At 41.0% G+C, this 24042-nt stretch overlaps 2 protein-coding genes across 22 annotated transcripts; one reads left to right on the top strand and one right to left on the bottom strand.

Annotated features, from left to right (window-relative positions):
- Nucleotides 1-207: 207 nt before the first annotated feature.
- On the bottom strand, nucleotides 208-8870 carry NPY5R (neuropeptide Y receptor Y5). Of its 19 annotated transcripts, none has more exons than XM_032686662.1 (6): nucleotides 8122-8279; nucleotides 7222-7270; nucleotides 6677-6750; nucleotides 5981-6487; nucleotides 4449-4585; nucleotides 208-1948 (listed from the first exon to the last, which is right to left on the bottom strand). In XM_032686662.1, the coding sequence occupies exons 5-6, from the start codon at nucleotides 4491-4493 to the stop codon at nucleotides 605-607; spliced, it is 1389 nt and encodes a 462-aa protein (XP_032542553.1). In that variant the 5' UTR covers nucleotides 4494-4585; nucleotides 5981-6487; nucleotides 6677-6750; nucleotides 7222-7270; nucleotides 8122-8279; the 3' UTR covers nucleotides 208-604. The 19 variants fall into 19 exon arrangements, with proteins under 19 accessions (XP_032542553.1, XP_032542552.1, XP_032542554.1 ...); XM_032686661.1 differs by lacking the exon at nucleotides 8122-8279 and adding an exon at nucleotides 7948-7969 and having other exon boundaries at nucleotides 7222-7313; XM_032686663.1 differs by lacking the exon at nucleotides 8122-8279 and adding an exon at nucleotides 7578-7750.
- Nucleotides 8871-15181: 6311 nt separating this feature from the next.
- NPY1R (neuropeptide Y receptor Y1) lies at nucleotides 15182-20452 on the top strand. 3 transcript variants are annotated; one of them, XM_032685867.1, is made up of 3 exons: nucleotides 15182-15500; nucleotides 18046-18880; nucleotides 18998-20452. In XM_032685867.1, exons 2-3 carry the CDS (start codon nucleotides 18182-18184, stop codon nucleotides 19454-19456), a joined length of 1158 nt encoding a protein of 385 aa, XP_032541758.1. In that variant the 5' UTR covers nucleotides 15182-15500; nucleotides 18046-18181; the 3' UTR covers nucleotides 19457-20452. The 3 variants fall into 3 exon arrangements, with proteins under 3 accessions (XP_032541758.1, XP_032541760.1, XP_032541759.1); XM_032685869.1 differs by lacking the exon at nucleotides 15182-15500 and adding an exon at nucleotides 16907-17246; XM_032685868.1 differs by lacking the exon at nucleotides 15182-15500 and having other exon boundaries at nucleotides 17968-18880.
- Nucleotides 20453-24042: the final 3590 nt, after the last annotated feature.

The raw sequence follows: 24042 nt of genomic DNA on the forward strand, positions 1-24042 counted from the left end.
AACATTGGTGAGATGGAAACAATCAAGAACAACAACCCTCAAACCAAGGAGTAAGGTAGCCTAGGAACCAGCAGCAAAGCATATTGCAAAGATATTGCAAACTATGACTCAAAGAGCTAAGTAAAAATATTTTTCTAATCACATCCAGAAAGAGATGTTTATATTAGAAAACAGTCAAAGTTGGCACTGAAATAGTCTCAACAATAGTTATTTAGTAAATTATATGTATTTTATTATAGTTTTATGACAGTTAATACTGATATGTCTAAGTAGTCTGTCTTACATTTATTATTCATCATATATTCTGTATAATTCCAAAGTACAGATTGCCAACATTTCAGGTAATGAAAATGGTATTCTGGTTTTGTACACTGGGCATGGTTTCCTTCGTGTAACAGATAGAGAAATGTTATAACATATGTATATCATTCTGCCCAATGCAAGAAATACATGCAGCCATAGAACTATCTATTCACACAAAATGCTACTAATCATAACCAAGTCAGACTAACTAAACTAAACTAATTTATCTTTTACAGCTATGCACGCCAGTAGGCTTGAAAGCCATACTTGTTTGTTTTACGTTATCTTGGGGCACATAAAATCATAGTATTTGGCAGCGTGGGATAAGGGACATTAAATCAGCTTTTATGCTGTTGTTAAGAAACCCATAAAGGATGGGATTCAAGCAGCAGGACATCATACCCAATAAATGGCATATGCAATATACTAATTTAAAATGTCTGTTAGAAATGAGAGTGGCATTAAAATCTGTCACAATGTGGAAAAGGTGAAGAGGCATCCAACTGAAACCAAAAACTAGGATTAGCACTGTCAGTCTGCAAAAAACTCTCCTTGATCTTGTCTTAATTCTGACAATGGATCGGGATACTGTAATCATGTCCTGGATCTCTGTATTTTCTTCTGGTTTCATTTCAAAACAGATAGGAATCCCAGGGATGAATTTACTGGAGGAAAAGAGCTGACTTTTTTCTGTGCCAGAGGTTTCTGGGAGATCTCTTGAATGAGTATCCTGATGATGCCTTGAAATAGCTGGCATCACACTTGAAGTCTTCCTGCTGTATCTTCTGTGGTGCTTTTTGCCAAAGGCACAGTTCCACCTGGAGTGCCCAGAGGACTGCACCTGTGTGCTAGTGCTCTTAGAGGGATGAAGAGCTAGGTTTATCATCTCCTTTTCTTCAAACTTGTTTTCCTTGTTTGACAGTCTAGAGCCTATGCTCCTGCAGACACTCGTGTGACTAGCAGTTAAGCACGCCAGCGGCAGTATGTACTGCATGAACAGTAAGGCTATTGTAAAGGCAATTCGATAGGAATCGGAAGGCCATGACTCGATACACAAGAGTCTGTTCTCCAGTGCCTCTAAATTCAGAGTTTTGCTGAGGTCCACAATTTTGTGGAAAACTGGCAGAGGGGAGCAAATTGTGAAGCCAAAGGCCCAAATGGTCACTATTAAGAAATAGCCTTGTTTTGCTGTTAGATTGCTAGAAAGGGGATATTTTATCATACGGTACCTGACTGCAGCAATAGATATTAACATCAAAGTTGAAACTAGAACTGATGCGCATTGGAGGAAGGGCATTACATGGCACATGACAGTGCCAAACATCCACTGATCAAGCAGGATGGATGTCAGTGTGAAAGGCGAACAGAACAGCACAACCAAGATGTCAGAAAAGGCCAAGTTACCTATGAGAATGTTTATTATTGTCTTCTGCTTGCACTTTAGTAGGGCCATTAGTATAAGCAGATTTCCCATAAAGCCAGCCAGACTTATAAGTGTGTACAGCCCAATAAGAAAGTACTGTATGTCATCAACACTACTCTTATAGTCTTCCCAGGCAGAAAAATTCTTTGTAGTAGCAGAGGTGTTCCTGGTAGGTGTCCTGTTGGTACGGTCTTTTAATCCTAAATCCATTTTACAGTCCTGCTTAGAACGAGAAAGGCATTAATTAGCATCTGAAGGAACAATGATATTGCTGTTAATCAGAATGTAAAGGAACATAAATTTACCTGGTGTCACCTCAATGCAAATAAATTACTAGTCATGTTAGTCTACTGTGAGGCAGATCCTGTATAACTTCAGGTCAACATGAATTAGTTACGTAGGTTTTACCATGTGGTGTTCAGCATGCCTTGGCCTCCTACCCAGCTGCTCACATGGGAGAATGGCAATTTAAGTTTCTGCATTATAATGCTGGCTTTTAACTGTGCTTTGCTATAGACTACATTGTCAGACTTTCCATGAGGGAACAGTTAGCTATAAAAGCAATTCATCTCGAGTTGGTGAGATTACTCATGTGCATAACAGCCCATTGATATGGGTAAGGAAATGACAGTCACCATCTGGGCACATACCTAATCATTGTATCACAGCAAATTATAATGAAGGCACCTGAAAATACATATGCTAATGACTGCACTAGCATTTCTTACCTTGCTAGTAGAGAACTAACACAAAATAAGTGAAAGCTTTCAAAAATGACCAGGAAATCCACTGTCAATGATCCAAGATGGAACTCCTAATGTGGTGTATATAGAAACCATTTTCTATTAAGCGTTGAACATATTTTAACTGGTGCTCAAGCAGAAAGGAAAACTGCCTATAAAGCATCTAAAGTAACTGGATGTAATACAAAGAGGACAGTGTTAATTGGAAGCAAACCCCACACAGCCATTTGAAAATTCAGTGAACCACTAATTATTCAGCACAGAAACATCTAACGTTAAAACCTAACTCAGCACAAAGTTATAATGCCTACAGAATCTTCATGTATTAGTCTTCATTTTAGAACAAACAGAAAGACATGAGAATTTAGTTCAATCTTCAGTTTACCTTAAACACCAGCATGTATTAAAGTTTGTTTCAAAGTTCTCCAGAGTGCCAGTGCCCTGTACAAAATTGCTTAATGTTTAGAAATCTTATATAAGAGAAAATAGGAACATCTAAACAACACTAAAGTATATATAAATTGAGCAGAAGGCTAAATCTGTCACCTAAAAAAGGCAGGGCTCTTCAAGGCTCCTCCGTGAGCTGTATGGTGCTGACTTCTTCAAAGTGCAATAATGTTACTCAGCTTCCTGTACACATGCAGACGTGTTCCTTCCTTCACATCACGTGTGCTCCTCCTGTCATGTGCCAAAGGAAAGCTCAAACCTTAAAACAACCTCAGAACATTCACTGACAGTGTGTTGTGATGTTGTGATGGGAAGGTTCCTCATGTAAAAGTAGGAATACTTATTTAAAAAAAAAAAATCTTGCAAGCAATGTGTTGGAAAGAGGTGACAAGAAGTCAGCCTTGCCAGCTTCTCTCAATCTTAAAGTGCTTTAAAATAGCTAAAATAGAAGTAAGAACTGGATATGTGAATTTAGATAACCTAAATTTTATAATTGTGTGCATACAAGCAGAGCAGCATTAATACATATTATTTCTGTTCAATTTTTCCCAATCTTTAATGAAATGGTGGGAAACCATATAATAGACAAACAATGCTATCTGAGACTACTTTTGCCTCTAGATCAACTTTAAGGAAGCAGATTAGAGGTTCTGTAAGTGATCTAATCTCTCTATGTTGATATTATCAGAAATTTTCATTTTGGTGGGCTTCTCTTTATACAAATATTAGCTAATGAAGGAAATAGTTTTTTATTTATTTTTTCTGAGCTAATTTCTCTGACTTGCTACTAACCAACCAAAACCAGTATGATCTGCATACCATAATGACTTTCAAAATCTGCTGAAATTTCTTTCTTTTCCCTAAGTATGACTCTACATAACTTTTGTCTGAGGAACCCCCCCCGCAGAGCTTTGCCCTGGATAAGATACATCTCCATACCTCAGGCTTATGGCATTATGTCCCTGTTATGTCACACTTGTTTCATTTTTTTTCTCTTTGTTCAGCATGAAGGTGGATTTTGCTGACTGATGATTTTGCAGATTTCGGTGTGTGCAGGCCATCTCTAATCTGCACACTCTCTTTTGATTGATGAAAGCCATTTCAACTCCTTGTTGTGTTTCAATATGAAACATTACCTCCCTAATATTTTCAGGGTGAACATTCTATTATCTTTGTTCCACGACACTACACACTTGGCTGAGAACTGTGTAGGAAAAAACTTTGCATAACTGAAGAGTTAATAAAGAAAAGCCATTAGTGTCATTCTGGGCAATTTTTGTTTTGCTTGGACACCTTCCTTTTCCAGTTTATATCTTGCACAGATTAAAAGAGCTTTACTAATGGAACATCCCATTGCCTGATAGCATGATAGGTTTGAACCATATCAAGAGTTATTTGAGAAAGGGAAATGAAACATTATTCAAGAGCTGGATCTCTCCAAATCTTAGTTACTAATCACCTGAGAGAAAGACTAATAGAAAAGGAAATCCAGTACCATCTTGAGATTCAAAAAAACCCTCAAAAACTCTTACAATGCTCTCAGAGTCGTGATGACTCTGAAGAAATGAGCTTTTCATTTATTTTTTGTGCCTCCATAAGTAACTCTGTGCTAACAGCAATCATTCTGTGGAGTCTTCTATTTTAACTGATACTAGGTTGAAGGATGAACCTGTAAAAGAAGAAACAAACTGGCATTACTGTTTCTCTACCAGAAACCCAGAGATTAGGGTTGCTTTTAGTGTATCTACAGGTATTTTCAGTAGCAGTTAAATTCCCACACATCATGACATTTGAAGGTCATATTGAGTAGTAAAGATGCATACCAGTGTTTAAGTTATAATAGCAGCTATGCAGGTGTGTACCAAAACTACCACTCCCTCTCTAGACTTTTTGGTGATATTTGCTGTCATTGAAAAGGCCATAGGTTCATCAGTGAATGGAGAAAAAGCAGGCATTTCTATTGGTAGAAAAGGCTCTCTATCTAGTTAATCCATTCCATTTTAATTATGTGTTATGATCTGTAAAGAAATCTTTATCTTTTCATTAAGTTTTGCTTAGTTTTAATCAATGGATTCTATGAGGAGAATTGAAACAAATCTGGTGGTATGACTGTTATTTCTACCACTTTCAGCTTTGGGTGACTAAAAGTGAAAAGGAAGAGACTTTCAAGTCAGACTTTCAAGTCAGTCTGACTTTCAAGTCAGATGCACCATTATTTTATCTTCTAGAAATTTATATTCCATACAGATAATGCTAAGACTAGGGCCAGAGAACAAAATTTAAGTGTTGTTATACTGTAACATATTCATTAAATGAATGCTAGATTTCTGTAGATTTCTATACCTCCACATGGAGCTCCTGCAGTATGGCTTTAGCAGAACTGCTCATTATGTTTTTAATAGAATTATTTAAAAACAAAAAGTGAATATACTGGTTTTGCTGAAGCAGACATATTTTATTGAGAAACATCAACACGGAAGAGCTTAGTAGCCATGCCTCTGAAGTCCAGCATGGGCTCTCCAGCTCCATCCCTTCTGAGCTATGCCTGCCTTCTGCCTGGGGTGAGAGATGAGAAGGTCCCATCTTCCCTATCACATGCCCTCATTTCCATGAGGAAGGAGCTCTGGAAGAAGCCACAACATGATCTCTTAAGGCTCTAGCTGGACACTTGGGGCACCACAGGAGTCTATAGTACACTGAAGCCCCTCCTGCACCATCTCTAATCACAGTTTCAGAGTGGTAGAAAGACAGAGGGGAAGGAATAACACTATAATCTGCCGATTTCAGCAGAGAACTACTACTGTGCTGACAAAATTTGCTTTGCAAAATGCCCAAAGATGACTTTATTTTCATTTTGGATGTGTAAAATGAAAGCAGACTTTTGTCCCCAAATTTCAAAAGATGCCAAGTGGATCTCTTGTCTCCGAGCATCCTCTCCTGATCAAAAGAAACCAGTTGCTCTCAGCTTGAGTGCCACTGGCAGTAAAGGTGTAAACAAGTGTTCCTCCTGCATAATTGATCTTCATTAGCATGCCACTGATTTCGCAGGGCTATATGCACTTACCGGCATTTATCTTCCTGCTTTGTTTTAACAGCTGCCTCTACTTTGAGAGATTCACTCTCCCTCTTGACAGTTGGTCAAACCCAGTGCAGCACATGTGCAGCACATGGGTGCAGCTTTTAGGGAAATGGAGATTCATGAAAATCCCACTGTGGGAAATAGATTAAATAATATAGTCTCTTTTCAAAACCTTCTCCTCATATTTGAAGTGTATTTCTAAACTGAATGCAACACAGTGCCAGAGTGCTCTTGCACCTGTTTTCAAGCTCAAATTTAGTCAGTCTGAAGGTACTTGATGGAGATTTTCAGCTGTCAGTTCCAAAGGTTGGATCACTTTCGTCTCCTACATCAATCAGTCAAGCAAATGAGGTTCCATTTTGGTGATCCTAGTCTGTGTACACTCCCAGCTGTGCCCAGCTACACCTGTATGAGCTCATACCCCGTGAGCTTTATGTAGGTTTGCTTAGGTCTTCTTTAATTTCAATGGAATGCTTGAGACAGAAGGCTAGGCTGCAAAAGCAGGAGAGACTTCAGTATCGTGGCAGGGCCCAAGGTGGATTTGAATATTTACTGTAAGACTCAAATCAATGCAGTTAACATTTAAGAGTACAGTAAAATGTATTTTATAACAGATAGTGTACCATGCTCTTGAAAAATTTCAAGTAACACCTCCTTAAATTACAATAATTTATGGTATACCTCAGTGTGACTCTCTGATTACTGTGATTCTTATTTTCATCAAAAGCATGCTTCAGCTGCAGTTGGTCTAGGGCCTGAGATTGACAGGGAGAAATGAAACCATTATTCAGGTGTAGCTGAGTTATAAGTACCACATAACCCAAAATATCCTAATATTTTTACTATCTTGTAATTAATATCATTATTTCACTTAAAGCTATCACTTAAAAACCAAAATCTATAAATGACAATTCAGGAGAGTTAATAGGCTGGCTATTTCTCTAAATATTTAAAGGGAAATTTTCAAGAACACAAAAGTTAGACGGGTAACCATCATCCTCTGAAAGCAATTGTTTTCTCAGGAAATGTTCCTTCTATTAGATGAGGTACTTACATTAAGGTTTATTCATGGTTAAGAGCTTATATCCTACAATATTAATACCTATTAACTCTGACTGGCTGGTCTTTGTATAGTCTAATCAGTTCCATCTTTGTAACAGGAAAATTAATCTTTATAGCTGTGAATGATTTATAGTCTTAGGGAGGAAGCAAAATGTGAAAATTACCTAGGAAATACAGCCTTTCTGCCTCCATAATGCTGGAGTTATATCAAGACTGCATAGAAAAAGTCAGAGAAGGTCTTTAAACTTCTACACGGCTGTAAATAGTTAATAAGACAGGCTGTTACTGCCCGACTACGGAAGCTTAAGGAAAGCATTGAGCTGTGTTGTTACAACTTGAGAAATTATGCCCTCACATCATTAAAGACTGAGATAAATCTGAGACAAAATTTGAAACCACTCAAGTGTTGCATTCACAATACAAGCTAAAGATGAAAAGCTGCTGCTTCCGATGTTGTTCGTTACATGCAACAGCAAAAACTAGCCTGAGAACCTGGGAGAATTCAAAAGATTGAAATTACTTCAGAAGTCCAGAAAAATGGATTTCTGTGCATGTTAATGGTATGCCTCTTTCTGTGCCTGACTGAAAGAAGAACTGCGACATTATCCGGGACAAGAAGAACACAACTTCCCGAAATATGCCAAAGCCAACTAGCAAGAATATATCTCGAGCTCCGAGTAAACGTTATGGAACGTAACGGGCCATTTACTGGTCAGAATAGAAAACTTGAAAGGCACGGCTACATTTTCTGCGAGGGAGCACAGCAGTTCCTGGCTCTCAGAGGCAAAGGCACCAAACCGGGGACGACTGCTATTTCTGCCCTCTCACAACTCGCTCGGGATCCGCTTTGCCCTGCGCGCCCGCACCGCCCCGCGTCCGGAACCGCGCACTGCGCTTAGCCTGGAGCCCCGCGCTGCCCGCGACCGCCGAGATCCCCCCTCCCTGAGCCCCCTCCACCCAAGCGAATCCCCCTGTCCCGCGCAACTGCTGGCAAGGCGCTGCCCCGCCTAAACTTGCGCCAGCCCAGCCCAGCCCGCCGCGGCTCCGCGCCCGCCCCGCGTTACCTTCGCGCTGTCCCTCTGCGGGCGCCCGGCGGGGCGGTGGGGGCGGTGGGGGCGAGCCGGGCAGGGTAGGGCAGCCCCGGGCCGCTGTCACGGCTCCAGCCCGGGCGGGCACGGCGAGGCTCCGCCGGGGCGGAAGCAGAGGGAAGCGCGCAGCCCCCCGCCCGGCGGCGCACCTTACTCGGGCGCTGCGGAGGCGCCGGGTGTCGCCTGCGGCCGAGGGCCGCGCCCCGGGGCCGGCGCTCCCGCACTCGCCGCCCGCCCGGCGGGGCCAGGGCCGGGGCTGGGGCTGGAGCCGCCTCGCTAGCGCATTTCGGGAGGCCGCTCCAGGCGGCCCTGGAGCCCGGTATTCCGGCGCTGCACGGTGTGACAATTAGAGTTTCCATGGAAATGCAGTGAGTCGGTAAATAAACCCCGCGCTCGCCGGTGCTTACGGGATGCTCTCAGTGCCTCACCTGGCGCTCAGGACACGGCATTTTGCAAAGGTGAAACGCGCTGCGAGTCCCCGGGAAGCGGGAGCACAGACAGGCAATCACAGAGCGGTGACCTGAGCTCCCCTCGCTTCGGCTGGAGAGGAGCTCTGCAGGTGTTCATCCATGCTGCTCGAACACCCTTTAATTTTTATTTTAGAACAGGTGGGAGGCGATGGATTTCCCCCAAACAGTTTTCCTTTCCGAGTTGAGTAACTCGGTTCTTACAGAAGGAAATATCTGAAGGGTGGTTTTAATTTTATCTGAACAATCAATGGGAAGGCAGAGCATTTCCTTAAGTGAGCAGTATTTTAAAGCATAAAAATTGTCGGGTGTGTCATAGCACAAAGCATGAAAAGACAAATTCTGCTGTTCTCACCAGCTGTTATCTTCTAGCACAAGAAGAGTCATTGATCATAGTCCTATTACAGAGCTACTGGAGAACTGAGTGACATGCAGGTCTGTGGGAGCACAAGTGGCAGAATCTGACACAAAAAAGTAATGACTTTCCCATTTGCCAAGGCACTACTTCGACAGTTGATATTAACACAGCACTGCAGAAAAGCTGTCAGTATAATTAACCTATGAGAGACTGTACCACACAAAACCAAAACAGCCAGATCAATCATATTGTAGAATAACCTTTGAAAAGTCCAGTTAGGTTCCTTATTTAACATGGGTTAGAAAATACTCATTGAGTGATCAAGGAACAAATAACCTTCATCTTCAGCAGATGAGCTCAGGATGGCAAGGAATATTTCATCCTATCTTCTTTCACTCGCTTCTGCATTATCCACCACCCACTTCTGGTGAATCACTGCATGTACAAGTGGAGCACAGGGAGCTGACAGTGGAAGTGACGCGCCAATCCATCTCATCATTTTAAGACAACTTTCCCGTTAGTCACAATGGAGAACAGAATTAATCCTTTTTAGGCCTGAGCAGCTGTTCTTAGCATTTTCGACCATCTTCCCACCTAGCACTGATGGTTTTGAAGCCTTTCACGCAAATATTTGACTTGAAGATAAAAACCCACTCTGGTTCTAACATATGATGGAGGCTTCTAACATATGATTAAGGCTTTCTCCCAGGGTACCCACTTACCTGGATGTCCCTTGTTCCAGCAGAGCTTCCCACATTTCTGGCTTCACTGCTTGAAGTGGAAGCTGCCTTCTGGAAACAGTGACTTTTTAGAGACACTATATCTTTCCATCAAAACTTTTGTCAGCAGACTGACATTGTCTTTAGAAAGAAATCTACATTTGCTGGTAGAGCTCACAGGAGGGAAATTACGGTTTCTTACATTGCACAATTGTGATTTATGTGGGATACCATTGTACCTTCATAATGGTACAAAGAGTATACCTTCATGTTAGGCCATTTCTAAGACGGGAGTTCACCTAGTACAGTTTCCCAAGCAGCCTCCAGAAATCATGTGCTTCTTATCAAGAGCAGTCAGTAACACAAGTATTCCTCCCTCAAAGCAATTTTCTTTAAGAATTAAACATCATATTTGTTTTGTTGGTTGTCTTATTTCAGGAGGGTTCCTCAACCAGTAATGTATTGGCAGGTGTCGGCTTGCTTGTTTGTTTTCCCCACAGAGCTGTAAATAACACCAGATTTCTCTTGGCTGTTTTTGGACAATTCATCCCTGATACTTGCGCACATCAGAGGCTATTACTATTCAGACCATTATAATTTTTTCCTTTTTACTGTTTGTGTACCTCTCTCTTGCCAGTAATACTACTGAATAATAAAATTAGTAATCTAGAGATAGGAAAGGTCTAGAGGTATTGAATGTCAGAAGTGACAGCAGATCATAATACAAGTTCCTTAGAAACCAGCCACCATGGGGTTGTTGAAATCATAGAGGAGTCCTTGAGGAAGTAAGAGACGGTGATGATGAAAGATACCTGTTCTGGAGGAGCTGGGGAAGAAAAGTGGTGAATCAGAGAGAAAAGATTGAGATTCCTGAGTCAGAAGAACAAAACAGAAAATATAGCAGAGAACTCTGTGGTTATATGAATACAAATTAATTTTGGCATGTTTCTTACCACATTCTCATGTGTGTCTTTCTTTTGGGAGTATCATTCTAATATCTTAGAAAATTTAGCCTCTAAAGGCTAACTGAAGACATGAAGACTCAAAGCTCCAGTGGAAGTTGATGAGAAAACCAAGAGTCTAAGCCACCTAATATCCAGTTCCACAGCATGAAGTTGATTGTCTTGAGGCAAAATTTGTCATGAGTCAAAGTCTAATGTTACTGTAAAGTCTGATACAAATGCAGCACCTATCCATGGGGCAAGACAGTGTAAATGGTAAGACATAGTTGCTACAGAATTTGAGAGATTTTGTGAAATACATAAAAACATTTCACCCAACTCTTCATACCCAGCAAAGGTACTATTAAAATATTATTCAAAATACCACTAATCTCTGGCTTCTGTATGGCCCATCCCTTCCACAGTTCTTACCTTACATAAAGCAGCAAACCTTGGACTACTGAAGTTGTGGTAATGGTTGAGCTGTCTTTGTGATGAAAGGCAGGACATCTAATGGTTAACTTACTTCCAAGGGTGACCCTGTAATTAGTCATTTTTGTTTCCTAATGTGTCATCACATTTTTTGGCTGATATTCTGCACATTGACCCATCTGGATGATCATGCTGAACTGTGGGACCTATTTCTACTTCATCTGAAGCCAGATGAGAGCTTGTGTATGAGCATACGTAAGTTTGAATCCTTAATGGACAGCGCAGGGTGAGCACAGCACAAAACATGACTTAGTATTTTAGCCAGGTGAACATAATTTAGGTTATATCTCAAGCAGCCTTGTAATATTTCATGTGATCAGGATAGATTTGCACTGGTTAACTTGGCTGTATTGTTGAAAATGGAACTGCAGCAGCGAGACTGTCAGTAGAGATTAACCACATAACCTTTCAAGAAGCTCATTTGGGTTTGTGACATTAGCAGTCAAATGAAGTGTTGTTATGTTTGGTGTCAGATTCAGTTGTGTCAGAATAAACATGCTCTTATCCAAACACAGAATTTGCTGCTATTCAAATTGTACTCAACAGTGAAAGGCCTATTTAGTCTACTGATGACAGGCTTTTGTCCCAAGGAGCATGAGTTCCCTTATCTTTGAGTAATGTGAAATGCAAGTATTTCAATGGCACTGATGTTCAGTACTAGAAAATTAAAACAATAAAAAATAAGGTTAAAAAACCCTTCAGAGAGTGTTTCCATTCATTTTGGTAGTGGTGACTTCAGTTTGTTTTATACAGAATAGAAAGTACAAATGATTCTCCTAGTGTTCTACCTGGTGTATTTTAAGTTTTACAGAGTGATTGTGTTGCCTGAGCACATGACAATACATTGCAATGAAAGTGACAGCTCATTTTACAACACCTTTTCCATTTTTGAGAGTTGCAGTGAGAAAAAAATTTAATGGATTGATGTCTAGGTATATTTTTTCTACATGTTTCTTAAAAACATTTTGTTCTCAATGCTTTTACTTCAAAGCAATTCTATATTCGTTTACTCAGGCTGTTCTGTTTCCTTAGTTGAAATACTTGTGTTCTGTTTATTGTAAATTTTGCAATGTCATGCCTTCACACAAATAAACATATACACACACACAAACACAGCCTTCCAGTCCAGGGTGCCTTTGATGTACTGAAGAATTCATTCCCTGGAAGAGGATAATCTTTAACACAATGGTTATCTTACTACTCCAGTGTTCTTGTGTCCTGACAGTCATCACCACTAAAATTAAAGTTACTGAGAAATCATTTGACATCTTTGTGAGCTTGGAGCTCCAACTGGAGACTCTCAGCTTGGTGTTGAGACTGAAGATGCGCAGAATAGCCAGGGCCTGCTAATGCCTGATTTTCTTACAGAGAATACCTGATGCTACATGGCATTTGCTGCACAACATGTATTTTATATAGCTATAATGGAAAGTTTGAAAAGGGTCTATGTCTATTTATTAGAGTGATTATTTTTTACTGTGTTTAGTGCTCATATGTATGTAAAGTGCTTCAGAGAAGACTGACACAGCTCCAACAGATTCAGTCATCTGAGCTGGGCACACAGTAGTATGGCAAAGCAGAAAGCTTGTAGTAAGACTTGGGTTATAGCATGTGTGCATACATATGTATATAAACTCATAAGTGTAGCACATGTTTGAAAACTCAATGACTGAGGCAGCCCTTTCCATTTCTCCACTGCACTGTTCAAAGCCTGACCTTGTATCTGCCTGCAGTGTGAATAACTGTGAATATTTGTTGTCATCGCTGTGAGTGCAGGTCACTGAGTGGCATGTAGGCTCTATATTTGATCTATTATAGGTAATTATTATATTTACATAGTATAACAGAGGAATTGTGAGGTTTGTTTTACCTGTATTTATGCGATGTTTGAAATTCTTGTATATACTAACCATTAAAAAATGAAGTATTATGAATCACTTCATTTACTGCTCAAATGGAGATCCTCATCACTAATGACAAAATGGACAAGAAAGAAGATCATATCTATCTGAAAATTCAGAAATTTCTGTGGCAGAAACAATAGCATTTCACGAGGGGAGTAAATCAATGCCTCTGTGTTACACTAATCTATTTAAAATAGAGTAGAATGGTGAGAAACAAAGAAAAATGCACAACTTCCTACACCCCTGTCTTCCCAGGCTCAACACCACTCTTTTGTCCCAACTCTTCTAAAGTCCTACCTCCCTGAGTTGAGCAGGGGCACAGGGAATGGGAGTTCTGGTCAGTTCATCACGCGTCTCTGCCACTCCTTCCACCTTATGATGTTCCCCTTCTCCAGCATGGGGTCCTTCCCATGGGATACAGTTCTTCAAGAGCTGCTCCAGCATGGGTCCTTTCCATGGAGTGCACTTCCTCAGGATCAGACTGCTCCAGTGTGGATTCCCCACAAGGTCACGATTCCTGCCAGCAAACCTGCCCCCATGTGGACTCCTCTCCATGGACCACAGCATGGGCCTGCATGGGCTGCAGGGAAACAACTTGTGTCCTTATGGTTCTCACCACAGGTTGCAGGGGAATCTCTGCTCTGGCCAGGAGTGGGTCCATTTTGGAGTTAGCTGAAAATGGTTCTTTTTTTTGAAGTGAGTCATAGAATATTCCGAGTTGGAAGGGACCCACAAGGACCATCAAGTCCAACTCTTAAGTGAATGGCCTCTGCGGGGATCAAACCCATTCTGTTCAGCATGGGGACAGCTCCTGGTGTGCTGTCACAAAAGCCATCCCTGAAGCTCCCCAGCTTGTTATGCAAACCCAAGTCTCTTATTCTGAACTGGTCCTGAAAATGTATCTCTGCATTGGATACCTGTTGGCAGAGTACCACAATTCTGTATCACAGAATGCTGGTTTAATTTTTTAAATAGCCATCTTGACCATATGGGTAAGAGCATTACAAAGAAGTAGTGGGAAGAAACATCCTGACATAACAAAAAAAAAAAAATGCTTTTTCTCTGTCTAGCACTTTATCTATTGCCCTTAAAAATCTCTATATTGGACAATTTTTATTTTTTTTTGTAGTGTGAGTGAATCATTTCACATCCATAGCAATGAGAGGCCTCAGTTGTACATATCCTAGAGTGTCATTGATTCAGACAGAAATATACTCCTTATGAGACTTTCAGCTTGGATCCCTGGGTGAGTGTACCCACCTTTGCTCTGTTCAGTCAAAGAGCAGTGCTAATGACCCATGTATGACTGAAGTTCTTGAGATGCATTATATATAGCTTGCACTTACCTTGTGGCTGCTGCTGTTAAAATGTCAGCAGAACCACAGCTACTGGTTTATAGCAACCTGCACTTTCCTTTCTTACATCAAGGACTGCAGTTACAATGCAGTTGAGCTGAGCTCCTGGAAATACAGTATAAACATCAACTTCATTACTGGGTTCTGAAATCTTCCTATAAGACTCCTTCTACAAAAAATGTTCCAATCATTTAGTATGTGTAAGTATTTTTTATCTATAATTACCATAGTTCCTTATTTGAGAGTTATCCACGACACAACAGTGTTGCCATATAATAGGTGTATGCCTGAAGGTAAGAAGGTAAGAGCATGCAACTCCTTACACCAGAAAAATTAATCTGGAGCCTTGAAATAGTTAGGGAACTTCTGTTTTCCAAGAAATCTAAACTCCTAACACAGCCTGCAGATTTTGTCAGGACACTTTCAAAGTATTGCTTAAGTTTAGATGGGTAACTTCTCATGGACTTCCCAACTCACTGTCTTTTCTAACCATCAAAGTAGATCAGTGCAGTGCTTTTTGTGAGTGGCATAACAAGGTGTTTCAGCAACTTGACATTTTTTGTTGATCCAGTCATCACCATTCAGACCAGAGGCTGTTTGTGCTGGTTTAAAAAGCCAAACCCAAACTCTGTAACCTGCTCCTTATGCTTAAAATCTCTTCCTCGTCCGCTTTCCAACAGCTTCTATTTCCATCTTTAGTTTGGCCACAAGATGGCAATAACTTGCAGACAAAATGCTGAAACAAGCAGACCGATTTGAAACTGTTTCCCTTCCTGAGCTTTTCCTTGCGCTCTCCCCCCCTTCCCCCCGCCTCTTTTGTTTCAATATTTAATTGCATTTGTTTCGGAATTACTAGGCAACCCACCCCCAGATGTGCAGTTTAAAGGTGATGTGCTTGCAGTGAGATTTTCAGGATGTACTCAGCAGAGCACCATCATGTGATACTGGGGTAAGGTGGAGTTCGGCTTTAAGGGGGAGTCTCTAGCCTTCCTCACCAATCTTTAGGATCTCAGCTGGAGAAATACCAGAGAATGCTTCCCCTTTCCCTAATCCTTCTTCTCCATCCAGCCTCCTGAGTCAGCCTCTGAGCAGACCAAAGACGGGCAGAGCAGTTGCAAGGTGAGTTTCCCCTGCGATCGCTTTCCTATGACTGTGGGTGGTTGTGTGCCGGTTAGGCTGGTGTTTGCTTGCTCTCTTAGGTGCAGGTGACAAAATCCAAGGGAGGGGTAGGCTCCAGGTTGGACTTGCAAGTGGCTGGGTGAACCATCGGCTTGGGCTGACAGCATTTTGTGCTTGCTTTGGAATAGCTCCAATAGTTTTACAGTGCATTTCCAGTCACCTCACAGCACATTATTTCGCCCTTTCTGTCTGTTAGTGCTAAACTTTTGACCAAAATTCTCATGGAGAGTCAGGATGGTGTGCATGGTGGGGGAGACTGTGCAATCACCCAGAGGGGTCTGCAGAGCTAGGGGCTTTCCCCATCCCAGGCCAGCACTCCTGGGAGTGGGGAGGGTTCTCCTTCCTGACTTGGGAGCTGATGGGGTAGAGGACAAGGAACAGTGCAGCCGTTCAGGACATGCAACTTCATCCCCTCATGGTGTCTGGTCCATTTTGGAGAGGGACAGGAAAGAAGGACTTCTTGTCACTTGCCAGCAGTGCTGTGTTTCTGAGCTGGTTCCCAAACATGCTCTTAGGTTGCATCTCTGCTATGGGGAAAGGTGAGGGAAGAAGGAGCAGTAGCATTTTCTGGTTTTGAGTTTGATATTTAATAAATAAGCAAGAGCAGAGCTTGTCTAAGGGAGTAGAAAAAGCAAGAGCCTGAAACCCAGGACACTCTGTTGCTGGGTGCAGTTTGGTCCTGGCTGGTGAGGGAACCTACCCAGTTCCCTCCTTGCCTGTCATCCCATAAAATCACAGGGCTGGACTGCCCACCTCGTGCTGTACAGGTGATGGTGAAGATCATGGTTAAATCCAGATGTGACTTTCGAACTATGATATAGTCATACTGCAGGAATCGAGAAGCCCTGGCCCTCCACATCACCCACACGCTTTCCCTTCGGGTAAAGCACCTACTTCTGACTCTGGCTGAAGTGATGCTTCAGGAGGTCTTGGGGGTGGAAATTACTTTATTGGACCCTAAAACAGATTTGGTGGACTAGAAGATCCAATAAATTTAGTTCGCAGAGGCAGCAAGTCTGAGGGAGAATGCCCAGGTGTGTTCCTAGCTATCTTGAAAATCAGCGTAGCCAAACCTCAGAGATGCCTTTTGTCTGAAATCACTGCTGTTAACTTTCACTGTGTAAAATGTCACACAAGCTACATTGCCTGTTGTGGTTTCATTCAGCCATGTGGTGATTATAAAGAGCCAGCAGAGATGAGGTGAGCTCATGACGGCAGCAGCAGTGAGAAGACATGGCATTGGCATGGTCATCCTTTGGCTGACCCTCAGGAGGAGCTGGAGCTGCAAGCCCATCCCTCACACACTGGCTCTGCCCTAGGGAGGAGGCGGCCCCAGGTCTGGTCCCCAGCATGTGGCTGGTTAAAAGAGTGTCTGCCGCCAGTAACAGACAAAGACGATTCTTCTCCAGAGACTTAGATGGCACAGAGATTTCTATCGAGTATCGTTTAAGATCAAAAGCTCACCTATTCAGGGTAACTTTTAATGAAGTACATTTTAGTGGGCAATGTTTCTACAGCTTTTGTGATAAATGCCATATGGAGATGTGTTTGAAACCGATTTGTGTGAATTTTAAGTGGCATTACTTTCATTACCATAACCTAAGGTTAAGTGAACAATAAATTTAGCTCATGGGAGTGGGCAGAGGGAAAGTTCCAGGCTCAGTGCAGAATTCAGTGCCACTAATGGTGAGTTGAAGTAAAGGTGTGTCAGGTTATTGATTAATTGTTTATTAATTATCAATTTATTTGATTTTATATTTTAATTTTCCTCCTGAACACACATGCTTGAGTTTCAAGTTTTTAAAATCCAAGGCCTTGCAAAAGGTTGGTTATTTAAGCATGCTTATTTGTGTTGCATGGCTAAAGAAATTTTCTTCAGTGTTTAAATTTTGCCATCTTTTGTCTTGTTTTGTTCTTCCTGTGCTGCACAGCCCTGTTAGCTGAGATTAAGTTGTTCAGAGTTCCTGATTTGCCTTTGACTCGGTGCCAGTGCTGCTGTGGGCACTCGGTCACTTAACATCAAGTCTATGCATTAGTGAAAAAAGAATGCAGCAATTTTTAGAGTCATTTTTCCGCCCCTCACATTGGTCAGATGGGCTTTCCCCACCTCATGTGATGACTGGATGTCATTTCACTTAGAGCAGTTTGAGAAATCAGACGTTTGCAGATTAAATTTATGAAAAGGAGATGTAAAGCATAAAGTGAAGGCTGCGCCGATGAAGTCTGAAAGTGCTTCTCAGCTCGCTATTCCGTGTAACTTGTGCCGGCGGGAACGGGCCGGTCAGGAGTCGTGTCTCCGCTTGCAGTCCCGCGCTTCGGTCCTGCTTTCTGCCTCCTTCCCGCAGACCGCAGCCTCGCTCCCGCCGCCCTGCGCGGGGCCCTGGGGCCGGGCGGGTCCGACCGGGCCGGGCGGCTCCGCTCCCGCGGGACCCGGGGGCAGGCGCCGTACCGAGGTGACCGGCCCCGCTCCTTCCCTTCTCCCCAGGTGGTGCGAGGGAGATGCGGCGCTGAGGAGCGGGCTCGGCCCGGGCTCCGCTGCGGGACCGATGGGCGCGTCCTGAACTCGGAGCGGTCTGGATGAGAGCGGCGGCGGCGAAGGGCGGCATCGAGTTGGAAACAACATGAATACCTCGGTCCTCGCCCTACTGGGAAATATTTCCGGTCACCTGAATTTTTCGGAGACGAACTCGCAGATCTTGCAGTTTGAGGACGAGGATTGCCGTGTGCCTTTGGCCATGGTCTTCACTCTGGCCTTGGCTTATGGGACTGTGATAATTCTGGGAGTCTCTGGGAATCTGGCTTTGATTGTCATTATTTTAAAACAAAAGGAGATGCGCAATGTTACCAACATCCTCATTGTCAATCTATCCTTTTCTGACCTCCTGGTGACCATCATGTGTCTTCCCTTTACCTTTGTGTATACTTTAATGGACCACTGGATTTTTGGGGAGGCCATGTGCAAACTGAACCCTTTTGTGCAATGTGCCTCCATCACCGTCTCAGTCTTTTCTTTAGTCCTCATTGCTATTGAGCGCCATCAGCTGATCATCAATCCCCGTGGCTGGAGGCCGAACAACAAACATGCTTACATGGGGATTGCTGCCATATGGATTTTAGCCACAGCTTCCTCTTTGCCTTTCCTGGTCTACCACGTGTTAACAGATGAGCCCTTTAGAAACGTAACATTTGATGAATATAAAGACAAGTATGTGTGCTTGGACCTGTTCCCCTTGGACACTGCCAGGCTTTCTTACACTACAACACTTTTGGTGATTCAGTACTTTGGACCACTCTGTTTTATATTCATTTGCTACTTGAAGGTAAGATAGAATCCTCTTGCAACACAATCCTCTTGTCTGATGTTTGTTTATCCTTGCAAAGATGACAGTGGTAGGTTAATTTATTCCGTGTGTTTCTCTTTGTTGAATTTCCTGCAGATATACATAAGGCTGAAAAAAAGGAACAACATGATGGACAAGATGAGAGACAGTAAGTACAGATCCTCTGAAACCAAAAGGATCAACATCATGCTGATCTCAATAGTGGTCGCATTTGCAGTTTGCTGGCTGCCTCTCACCATCTTCAATATCGTGTTTGATTGGAATCATGAAATTCTGCCTGTTGCTACCTGCAGCCACAACCTGTTGTTCCTGATTTGCCACCTCACTGCCATGATTTCTACCTGTGTGAATCCCATCTTCTACGGGTTTCTCAATAAGAACTTCCAAAGGGACCTGCAGTTTTTATTTCATTTTTGTCATTTCCACTCCCGTGAGGAGGATTATGAGACTATAGCCATGTCCACCATGCACACAGATGTTTCAAAAACCTCTTTGAAGCAGGCAAGCCCAGTCACATTTAAAAAAATAAATAGTGATGATGATGAAAAAATATAAAGGAGTAATAAAAATTCCACACCAAACTGCTTGAAGTGTGATTGCAGGTGAAATGTGGCCAAGGACAAGTGAAATTACGTAACAAGTACAAAATGAGTAATGTTTTTCTTACTTTTCCAAGGAACTTTGATTGTTGTCACTTTGAAATTATATGCTGTGCATTTTTGCCCCTTTTACTGCTTTAATGTTCACAGAAGTTGTATCTGAATTTTATTATAAGACAGAGTTAGACCTGCTACTACCTATGGTTTTCATCTGCTGTCTTTTGTTCTGTTCTCTTTGTACAGCTATGTGCTTTAGCAGAAAGGTTTATTTATTGATTATATTTTTTCAAAGAAGTAGTTTTCAGGAGTGTCTATCTAAGACCATTAGAAATAACATGAACCACAGGGACACTGTCACTACAGAGGACACCCACCAAAGAATAAAATTAGGAAATTCTGATTTGAAGAGTAGTTTCTTTCTTTTTTAACTCAGCTTTTGATTGATGTTAAAATCCTCTAAAATCAGTGTAGGCATGCAAAAAAAGGATTCTGTGAGACCTGTAGAATATGTTTAAATGGTGACGTACAGTTTTCTAATTCACAGTGGCAATTCAGGCTATGATCACTTAGTTTCAAAGAAAGGATTAAGAAAGAAATTCTGTTCTTATTTACAAGAATAAAACCCTATAGTAATGCCACAGTGCACAATGGGATAACTCTGATGCTTCACCACAGCAAATGAAAACATAAATGGACCTTCAGTCCCAACTGATTATAGCTGGTTTTAATAACACAGGCTTTTTAATTTAAAAATCCTAAACCCCATTTTCATCTGCCATCACTGACAGGAGTTAAGTGTTGCTGGGATGAAATATACCATCTGTCCCTCGCCTATGAACCATGTAAATTTTCCTTGAGACCTATCAGAATCTAAAGGGAGATGGGACTGTTCACTGTATGGACAATGTGCAGTACCATCCTTGCAGGTGACAGTGAAAATCAGGTCTGGTATAAAAAAATATAAGCTTTAGCTACCTGAGTCTTCTCATAGTAATTAGTGTTGACCTATATAAATTATGTATAGCCTCAAAATATTCTGTGTTCAGATGCAATGGCATAAACCCGGATAATCTCAGTCTTAAGCTGTGCCAGGGGAGGTTTAGATTGGATATTAGGAAGAAATTTTTTACAGAGGGAGTAATCAGACATTGGAATGGGCTGCCTAGGGAGGTGATGGATTCACTGTCCCTGGAGGTTTTTAAGCTGAGACTGGATGTGGCACTTAGTGCCATGGTCTAGTAATCATGGCACTGTTGGATCAAGGGTTGGACTTGATGATCTTGGAGATCTTTTCCAACCTGGTTGATTCTATGATTCTGTGTTTCTAGTCTCCAAGACAATGGATGGTTAAATCAAGATCTGCAAAACTTAAAAGAAGGATATGGATAAAGTTTGGGTATAACTGATATGCTTAGCTTCCAAACTCACAGTTTCCACATTTGGTTGAAGTATGGAATTATTTGTCAAATATATACAATAGAGCTCTATGTATTACTGCTTAAAGTACGTATCCTCTAATTACACAAAATATTCATGACTAGATCCCCAGTTGAGGGAAACCCACATAACTTGACTGCTGTAAATGAAATTACAACAATATTAGCCAGCTGAGGTTCTGTGTCATACAGTGTACTTTGCTGTAAAATCAAGGTCTTTTTGAATAATCAGCTTTTTAAAATACAATATAGACCCTACTTTCTTTCAAGAGGATCATTTGAAATCATTATGGCAGACAAGAGGGTCTTTAAAACGGATATAAATGTAAATGCAGCATGAATGGAAATCTGATTTGATACATTTCTGAGCAAAAAGATCTCAGGATGTTATGGTGAATTTAATGTGTTCTAAATTTGACATAGATAAATGCCTAAGAAATTAAAATTATTTGGGTTGCCAGAATTTAAAAGTAAAACACTATGTCTTGTGCTGTCTTATAAATAGTGTAGAATATTAAAGTAGCAATGTGTTCTTGTGCATTATAATTCCATGTATTTCTCTACTGGAAGATAATTTAATTTAAAAGGTTTCTGTGCTTGAGAACAGAGATGGAATGTAGAAAATTAATTATAAGACAGAAGTTTCTTTCAGAGCTTTGGCCTTTTGTATTTTATGAGATTTCCTTTTTCTTTATGGTTCTCTGTGGTATGTGTTGCTAATAATTTGACAAGGGTCTCCCAAAATTATTTCCCTCTCACTTTGCAACAATTTTCACCTTCTAAACGACGTGTAGTTTCACAGTGAGATGCAATGTGGAAAAACAGCCTTTTTTTATATATTAAGAATGTCACAGTGGGTTTTTCCCATTACAAAAAGAATCATTATGAATTTTTGAATTTTACATGCTTTTTTCCTTTTTTTTCCTTTTTTTTTTTTTTAAAGCTCTTTCTTTCAATGGAATGGAAGAAGAAAATTCAATTATTTGAGAAATTTTCCATTTAGTTTGCTGGAAATTTTTGATCAGTCTGAATCAAGTGTTTATACAGAGTAGGTGTTGGAGGAACTTCAGAGGAGCCTGCCAGTGTTCAGGGACCTAAAATAGGTGTGTGCTAAAATTTGGAGATCTTCAGTGGGATAGCAACATATTTCTTCCTGTGCCAGCATTTCCCCTGCTTGAGGTACAATCTCAAATCCTGCAGCCCATCAGATACTGTCATACTGTCTCCTGAGAATGTGTCAGGTGTTTTTTCTCTCCCAACACCTGATAAACAAGGTGAACTGTAAGTGGGAGGATTCCTTCTGCTCATCTTTGTTAAGCTCAGGAGCCATTTTCCTCCTCACTGCTGTCCTAGAATCAGGCTTATATTGTTTCCTCACTTCCCTGCAAGAAGCCTTTCTGAGCCTCTGCTAAGGACAAAGGCTGGTGCATTGTCATACAAATAGCACAGTGTGCTCTGCCTCAAACGACAGTGTAAAGGAATACAGCGTAAAGAGTGTCCAGCAGGAAAATGCATTCGGAGAATTTCAGAGTCAAAATCATTGCTCTTTTGAAGAATTTATTAGGAGATAAAAGTAATCTCTCTGAGGTGCTGACCTGACATCCGCAGGGCATAGATCATATCTACTGAGAGCAGTATTTTTGTCCTTGTATTCGTGACTTGATGCTGGAGTTCTCAAAAGCCTCTGGAGACTTTCCCCTCCCAACAACCAGAGGATCAATATTGATCCTCTCTTTTATTTTTGTGCTCCAACATGGCTTCTCATCCTCTATATGCTAAATTTCTTTACAGGGTAAGCTGCTGAGTTTCACGTTTCACTATAATTTTTCAGTCATTCTGGTTTGATATTTATTTCTCCTATGTACTGTTTTGTCAAACATCCCACATTTCAGCACATAGTGATTCCTATCTCAAAAGCCTGAAGATCCCTTTTATTCTTTCAGACTGGTAGAGAAGTTTTACTGACAGAAAATCAGAACAGTGAGTGATCTATAATGTATCTTGTTATTTATGTGTCATACATTTCATGTCAAATCTATAGCCTTAAATGACAAATGGAACTATTTCATAAACATTATTATCTACTTCATTTATTCGTTATTTTAGCATCTTATACTTCAGTTTTATTGGCCACAGACATTTAAAGCTTCTGCATAATCTAAATAAACCAGCATATTTGTATGTCATGTTAATAAATACTTCTGTATTCCCATATTGGTTTTTTCAACATATCTCTTGATTGTGTCATTGTCACTATGTATGATAATTCACAACTTTCACATCAACAGTAAAAAAAAGGATAATAATAAAGGAAGCAATTAATTGGCAATAATACCTGCCTTTGGTAGGCCAGAAAAGAACTGGACATTAAAAAAAATATATCTATATGTGTATAATCAACCCTGTTTTTATCACCATAGAAAGAAATCAGATTTAAACTAGGAAAAGGAATCAACTTGACAGGACCCCCCAGATCCCTTGAGCTGATGCTGACTGTATCTCATCACTGATGAAAGTGTGAAGGGAAAGGATTCATACTTTCTGACTCTGTGGTCTTGGACTACAGTTTCAGCTATTATGAATGGATCCTAAAGGCATAATGATACTGATTCGTATTCAGACTGTGAATCAGCATATGTTTAAATCCAGGCCTGTATATCAGGTTCTCATTCTAACCCCAGGAAAGTGTTCTCAGATCAATTAAACTGAAAAATTTGCTTAAAGTTAACCATTTGCCTAGGCACTCTACTGAATAAAGGTGCACTGTTGGCTGGCAGCTCACACTCTTTCCTAAAAATCAGATTTTGGATATTAGCTTATTATAGAAATAAATTAATGGCATATAGTTGTTTGGCTTTTTTTTCTGGATTGTTCTATGAATTTTTTTTCTGGGGTACAGTGCCTGATAATGGTCCATTTTAAAGTTTTCCTTCCTATTTCTTTCTATCAAAGAATTTACTGAACTAGTGCATAGAGAATGAAGACAATAAGGAAACGTTTTTTCTTTTATTCTTATTTTTAAAGCGTACATAACAGTAGGAAACAAGAGCTTAAATAACATCTCTTGTTTGCAACAGATTACATTCACTCAGCTGAGTGGAAAGGG

This window comes from Chiroxiphia lanceolata, chromosome 4, assembly GCF_009829145.1.
Source record: "Chiroxiphia lanceolata isolate bChiLan1 chromosome 4, bChiLan1.pri, whole genome shotgun sequence".
NCBI classification, from domain to species: Eukaryota; Metazoa; Chordata; class Aves; order Passeriformes; family Pipridae; genus Chiroxiphia; species Chiroxiphia lanceolata.

What these genes read in the sequence shown, in the direction of transcription:
- NPY1R (XM_032685867.1), top strand. Translation starts at nt 18,182, where the DNA reads ATGAATACCTCGGTCCTCGCCCTACTGGGAAATATTTCCGGTCACCTG. An exon ending in TATTCATTTGCTACTTGAAG is followed by an intron (nt 18,881 to 18,997) that starts GTAAGATAGAAT and finishes AATTTCCTGCAG; the next exon opens with ATATACATAAGGCTGAAAAA.
- NPY5R (XM_032686670.1), bottom strand. Translation starts at nt 4,493, where the DNA reads ATGAAAAGCTCATTTCTTCAGAGTCATCACGACTCTGAGAGCATT. An exon ending in ATCACGACTCTGAGAGCATT is followed by an intron (nt 1,949 to 4,448) that starts GTAAGAGTTTTT and finishes TCTCGTTCTAAG; the next exon opens with CAGGACTGTAAAATGGATTT.